Here is a 7,714-nt window from a genome sequence, read left to right as displayed (position 1 = left end):
GAGAATGAATGAACCCCAGCTCTCTAATATGGATTGATTAAAGTTATTCTTCATATGCAAGTATTAAGTTGCTGCTCTTGTTGGATGCCCGATAGTTCCATTTTATGGGTTTTGACTGGTGTTAATGACTTGTGAAAGATCGCAAGGTCCCTGCTCAAGATCCTTCGTCTGAAGCTCTCAAAGGAAAAGGTCTTCATCCTGGAGGTCAAAACTGGAAAAAGTTTCTGTTCATGGGTGAGCGGGATCTCCGTGAAAAGGCTATCAGGGACAATGACTCAACAACCTAAAAACTATGACCCACCAAAGCCTAAAGTGGCCGCTAAACCTAGCAGTAAAAGTATTCATGTTGAGACTCCTGCAGTACATATCAACAGATCAGCTAACCCAACTCCTAAAAAGTTGTCCCGGAAGGTATTATAGTTGACATATTTTTTATTATTGACTGATCATGATTTTCTAGAATTGTTTAGCAGGGATGTCGATTGTAGTGTTTGTCATGTTCTGTTGCCATGTTTTCCTCCACATTCAGCATTGCATTGACTTGAATCTTTGAGGTGTTTTGAGAGGGTGAGGACCAAGAACTGTATTTGTGGTCATAAGAGCTGTTCATGTAATTTCACCAGACTGATATTATGTTAGCCACTTTCTTGCTTTGTCTAGCGTAACAGTAGCAAAAATGGATATGGGATTCTCTGCCTGAGTCTTGTATGCTGAATTTACCTTTTTCAAACAGAAAAGTTGCATCATACTTGAAGTTAGTTAGTAGGGACTAGAATTTAGTCTTACTCTTACATGTTTGATGTTAGTAATACTCTTATGGCTTAAATATGTTTTTGGTCACTGGAAGTTAGTTCTTTTTAATTTTTGGTCCCTGTATTTTTTTAATTTTAGTCCATGTAAGTTGGTGCTTTCCAATTTTGGTCCCTGAAATTATAATTTTTTCATTTATAGTTCCCATAAGTTCGTGCTTACAGGGATCAGAATTGGAAAAATACAAACTTATAGGGACTAAAAATGAGCAAAATATCTTACAAGGATCGGAATTGGAAAAACACAAACTTATAGGGACTAAAAATGAACAAAATATCTTATAGGGACCAGAATTGAAAACGTGTAAACTTACAGGACCAAATTAGAAAAAATGAACATACTGGGACCGAACATGAAAAAGCGCTAACTTACATGGACCAAAAACATATTTAAGCCTACTATTATTTTATACTGATCATTTGCAAAATTCTGTTGCTTTATGCTTATCATAAAAAACAAAAGCAAGCTGTAAAGATAAATGGGAAGGAAATGATTGTATCATAGAATTTATGTAAGGTTGAAAATTTTTGTAATATTGCAAACTGATATGTAAGGTTGAAAATTTTTGTAATATTGCAAACTGAGAAGCGCACAATTTTTTTTGGGGGGGTTATACGTAGTTAACTTAAATTCTTAATAGGATGAATTTGTGAAGAAGCGTTAGAAATTCAAATCTTAAGCATAAGGATGAAATGCAGAACAAAGGTTGTTAAATATAATTAAATATTGGGTTGCTGTTTTGGCTGTTGTAGATTTTACTACTGTTTATTAGTGTGAAGTAGGATGAACATTACTCGACTACAATGGCCTAAGCAGTAATCCATCATTTAATTATGAATCATGATTGATTGACCTATATGTCCTAAATAAGATGAATACTCAATAAATAGACTATAAATAAATAGAATGAAGACTTAAGTTTTGGAAATTGTCGAAGACTAACTACCCTGGAAGCTTAACTTGTTAGGTATGCCTAGGAATGGTTTTACATCTAACATGCCTTATGCAAGAGTGCTTTGGTTATGAAGTGCAAATGATGCAAATGTGCACTTTACCATCTCAAAGGCCAACTGTTAAACTGTTTGCTGCAGGTAGTGACCCAGTGATGGTTATATATATCTGCAGCTAGTATTTATATACAGGTTTACTATCATGATTCATATAGATGTTGTTCTCACATAAATGACCTCTCGCTTGATAATCTTCTAAGGTGGTATATGGAAAAACTGTCCATCCATCTTTCTCCTAGGTATGTAGTTAGACAAAGGGAGTCCTCTGTTACCCAAGTGGGAGTTTGTCCTCACCATTTATAGTTACCATAAAACTGCTCTTAGAACATGTTCCACTAGTCTTGTGGGATCAGATTCCTAGAAGTCAGTTGGCTCAATATTTGCTATTATGATACGGAGTATTTGATACTGAGTGAAATTTGACGCCGCATTTTGTATGTGATCCAAACAAGCTGGTTGATTAATGAGAATGAGATAAAAACAATGGAGGAAACCAGGATTGTAATAATCCTGGATATAAGTCTCTTTCAATGTATTTAATCCTTTAAACTTTTCCTAGTCTTTTTTTTTTAATCTCTATTTTGATTATACATCTTCTCTTTAAATAGATGAAACTGTCCCACTTTCATATATGCAAAATAAGTTCTGTGAAATGTACTGTTGTTTTTGTCTTCCAAATTTCCTTGCTATGCAATACTTTTTCTTTTTTTGAGGAAAACTAATTCAGTATAAATTCTGGTTCTTGTTTGACAGGCTGACGCTTCACTGGATGATTTTTTGCAGTCATTGGGTCTCGAAAAGTATCTCTTAAGTTTTCAGGCTGAAGAAGTATGTCATACCTCTATTTAACCCCTTAGAGTTAGACCAAAATTCAATACTATAACTGAATTTTAATTGCACCCTAAAGAGTTTTAATATTTATGACTGAAAGCTATTTGCTCAGGTTGATATGACTGCTCTCAATCATATGACTGATGAGGATCTCAAGGCCATGGGTATACCAATGGTACGTATCAGCAAGGAGTGCGGATTCCTCACTCTCATAATCCCTAATTAGTTATCTTCAGTCAATCCTGCTCTTGTTTTGATACAGTAATTATTAGTACCTTCTGCATTTACCAATTCGATTTTGATTTTGCTTTGTTGATTTCAGGGACCAAGAAAGAAGATACTTTTAGCCTTAGAGTCAAAAGGATGACATTTTGGTCTTGTATCACTGTACCCTTTTTATAACTTATATAACACATTAGTAGGCTTATGTTTTAATTGTTTAATTGTTTATACTTTGGACTTGGTCAAGCTTTGCCTGTAATTTTTAAAAAATCCTTTTGGTGCTTTTATTACCATTTTCAATCCTGTCTCCTCCCTTGCATTGCTGAAAGCGGCCTAAACAAGCTGTTGATATTTAAAAGATAAAAAAGGATCATGAAAGCTGGTTTGATGAAGATGCATCTTAAAATAGTGTGTCTGGTTGGCTCCTGTGAATATATTCATTTTTCCTTTTGAATTTGTTTTTCTTTTTCAAATCATGCAGCCTGCAAGTTTGAATCAAAATGCCTCTAGCTCAGTTGCTATCTTTTTGTGCATATATAGCTAAAGTAGCTCCTTACTAATACAAATAATCTATTTATAATATATAAAAGCAAGTTTTTAATATCATGTCAATAAGATTAGTGATTTGAAGGGAGGAGAGTTTCTCAATATCATGTTGTCACATCAGCAAAATTAGTTTGATTTAGAGGAAAAAGAACATTCTACATTTTATGTCACTATACTAATTTTGTGCCATTGATATATCTTAATAAAATCAATAAATTTTCACATTAATATTAATTTAAATTATTTTGTAATATTTAATTTCACATATTGAATTGACATAAAGGAAAAATTATTAAATAAAATAAATGTAAAATTTATATTAATTTAATGTTACTATTTATGAACAAATTTATTTATTTATGTAATTAGTTATTTTAAAATATATTTCTGAAAAAATAAAAATTAAATTCATGACTTTAAAGTTATGAAATAATATAATATAATATAATATGAAAATAAGAAAAAAGTATAAAAGTTAGATTTATATATATATATATATATATATATATATATATATAAATTTAAAAATAAAATTATTAATAGTTATATTCAATGTTAATTATTTGAATTAGAATTAATTAGATAAATGTAAATGAATGAAAGAAGACCGATAGTTCAAATAAATATAAGAATTTTTATATTAAATTTTATTTTATAAACTATTTTTTTTAAAAAAAAACTATAAATGTATTAATTAAATAAGAAATATTATTGGCTTCACTTTTATATAAAAATATGTTATAAAATATATCGTATGATAAAGTTAATCATATATATTTCTTAATTTTAAATTATGTTTTTTAAAAATCCTTTATGTTCATGATAAAAAGAATAATTATATTTTAGATTATTTTAATATCATATTGAAGTTACACAATAAATAATAATAAGATTTAATGATTACATGAATTAAAATACTATTAAGTCATATTAAACAAGATTAATAAAAAACTCATATATATATGAATGAGTTTTAAGATTAAATTTTATGTAAAATAAATAAATAAATCTAAGTTAATTTATTTGTGAAATATAATTTTCATCTAAGTTCATCCAAAGTCATTTAATTATATTAACCCTAATTATATAATTTTGATACTATTTTAAATAATAATTTTTACATGAATAGTAAATTAAATAATATTTGACTATGCTTAATTTTTTTTTTAAATGAGGTACAATGAAGTATATATTTTACAAAAATAGCTAAAAATATTTATAATATTATATGCTTTAAAATAATATATATATTAATTTTTTTGTACTTGGTTAGGAACAAAAATTTACTATTATTTAAAGCTTTTAATAATAATGAATCTTCTTCCTCCATCAAACTTAAGTGGTGACGTGACAGACAAATTATCATATCATGCTGTCTAATCACTAACCACATAAGCACATGTCTCATCATGTTGTGGTGGTTACCCATGAGAGGAAGAAGGGGTTGGACGACAGGGTGGTGGTACGGAGTAGTTGGTGGTGGTGGTGGTGTGGTTGGAGAAAAGGAATAAGGTGATAACGTGATAACTCCGTTGGTTACATTATCACTTAACGTATGTCGCGATGGGTATTAAAATGAAACATAATTTTTTTTTAGATATTTGGGGAGAAAAAAATAAATGAGGTAGTTTTTTGAAATTGACCTATATTCTAGGTAAGAAAAAAATTAAGCTTTTTATATATGTTTCATGTTTTTTCTTCTATAACTATTATATTAGAAATCTTACTTTTAATTTATATTTGTTCAACAAGACATGAAGAGATTCTATTATTGTGACATTTTATTTTTTATTTTTTTATCAATCATATTTTGAGTAATGACATTACAAATTTTTATTTTTCTTACGTATATCAATTGTCGAATGATATGGACAATAATTATCAACTATCAATTTTATTTTCTTTAAATTACATGTTATTAGTATAAATAATTTAATAATTATCATTAATGCAATCAATTTAATAATAATTTTTTTAATTTTAAAATATATACTAAAACTTACAATAAATAATTTAAATAATTAAATTGATAATAAATAATAATAATAATAATAATAATAATAATAATAATAATAATAATAATAATAATAATAATAATAATAATAATAATACATCAATTATTTATAAAAGTCAATCATAAAAAACTATAACTTAATATCCTTATACATTTAGAACATAAAAGATAATAAACAACAATTAAATATCATTAATTTAAAATAGCTAACGTATGTACTAATATAATTATTATTACAAGTTAATAAATATTTGAAGAATGATATTCAAAGTTTGAAACATATAATTATTTTTATAAATAACTTTTGAAATTTTAGTAAGCAATGAAAGTAAAACTAAAACTAAAGGAAAATAATTAATAATAATAATAATAATAATTATTATTATTATTATTATTTAATCAAAATTATTCAATTTATATTACGTCATAATAAGATAAATTAATTCAAGCTTCAAAACTTGCAAAATATCATATAAAAAAATTAATATATAAAAAATAAGTAAAATTATAGTTTTAAAAATAATAAATAACCATATCTATTTAATAGAATTCATATTATTTCAACAAATTTAAAAAATATTTAAATTTTTTATCATAAATGTACACTCAAATTTAAATAAATATTATACTTTATATAAATATATATAATTTTTTTAAAAAATAATCAATAACCATATATATATAAATTTTTTTTATATTTTTATTATTCTTTAACTTCTATGTTTTAAATTTGTTTGCATTAATATTATTACTTGAAGAAAAAATAAATTATAGTAAAATTCAACATACTTAATAAGCTTAAAGAGAACATGTGTTCGTTAAAAATATAATATTTAATATTATTTTTAAATTTTAATATTTATATATTTGTTTCACTACTAAAAATATTTAAAATGGATAATTTTATTTATGTATATTTATTTATCAAAAGATATTGCATCACCATTATTATTAGAATGAACAAAAAATTATAATAAATTTTAATATACTTAATTTTTAAGATAAAATTAACTCAATTAAAAATATAATTAATTAACTTTTTCATTAATAATATAATCATGTTTAACATAATACTAAATATTTTAAAAAAATTGTTTTTATATATATAAATAAATATAAAATGATAGCAACAAAAACTCAATATCTTGTTTTGTGAAATTATTCTAATGTAAACTGATTACTTTGATTACCAACAATAAAATTCAAAACCGAATATTACATTATATATGCTTTTTGGTTGAGATGTAAGACAGGAGTACCGTTATTAGATAAAGAATACGATAGAATAAAGAACTTAATTAAACATTTGTTGGAAATGTTTATCATATAAACATAAGTTAAAATTGAAGAGGAAATAGAATTAACTTGTTTTCATTACTACTTGGAAAATGAGTTTTTGACCATGGTTCTTTGACACATCCACAGATACACAGTTAAAACTTTTTAGATAATTCTTGAAAAATTATCTTAGAAGAGTTATGATTCTAAAATGATTTTAAGACAACTAACCATCTTACAATAATGACATCTTAAGACGATTTCTAGTGAAAATCATTTTATAATGTTTTTTTAAAATTAAAAAAATTAAGAATTTTAAGATGATTTTTTCGAATGTTTTTTATAATTTAAAATAAATTGGCTGAGACAGTTTGTTGAGAAGATCTTATTAGAAAGTAGATATTTTAAGATGATTTTTCATTTAAACATCTTAAAATTATTTAAAAAAATTAAAAATAATACATTTGAGTGCAATAAAATATAATAAGATTGCAGACGGAGATTTCTTTCCATAATCATATTTACCACTTGTCAACTTCATCAATATCAAGTTTAAAAATATGAATGACTTACTTCAATATCAAATAAGAAAACGGTGATTGAGCGCAACTTAATATGGTGAAAAAGTCACTTTGACACTTCTCCCCAAAAAATAAAATCATAACTGAATCAGTTCTCACAAAACAATTTAAATTAGCATTACCAACATTCTAAGTTTGTCAAGGTCATTAACACCATGTCCAGTGTCCACATTTTTCTTTGGTGAACGCATTTTGAATATTTGGCAAACAGTTAGCAGAGATATGGGTACTAAAGTGTGACTGGATGATAAACAAACAAAAATGCAATGATATATTAATATTAATAAACTAATATACACTTTTAATTAGAAAACATAGGAACAGTGGATATATTTTTCCATGACAATGGAGAAACAAAACCTGCATAATCCATTTTGACATTGACAAAACATTTATTGTTGTTGAGATTATGATACCATTGT

General features: G+C 25.7%; 1 protein-coding gene across 1 annotated transcript in view; it reads left to right on the top strand.

Annotated features, from left to right (window-relative positions):
- Positions 1-3,165, top strand: part of LOC100527300 (uncharacterized) — a gene marked incomplete in the record, with an annotated part of 4,624 nt that extends 1,459 nt beyond the window's left edge. The window contains 13 exon segments of the mRNA NM_001250869.1: positions 1-8; positions 10-26; positions 139-162; positions 164-176; positions 178-187; positions 189-210; positions 212-223; positions 225-234; positions 236-255; positions 257-411; positions 2,574-2,648; positions 2,764-2,826; positions 2,974-3,165. Coding sequence (NP_001237798.1) covers positions 1-8; positions 10-26; positions 139-162; positions 164-176; positions 178-187; positions 189-210; positions 212-223; positions 225-234; positions 236-255; positions 257-411; positions 2,574-2,648; positions 2,764-2,826; positions 2,974-3,018 — 474 coding nt within the window.
- Between the last annotated feature and the right edge of the window lie 4,549 nt (positions 3,166-7,714).

This window comes from Glycine max, chromosome 18 (assembly GCF_000004515.6).
Source record: "Glycine max cultivar Williams 82 chromosome 18, Glycine_max_v4.0, whole genome shotgun sequence".
Classification (NCBI taxonomy): Eukaryota; Viridiplantae; Streptophyta; class Magnoliopsida; order Fabales; family Fabaceae; genus Glycine; species Glycine max.
This window is presented reverse-complemented; position numbering and strand designations above follow the sequence as displayed.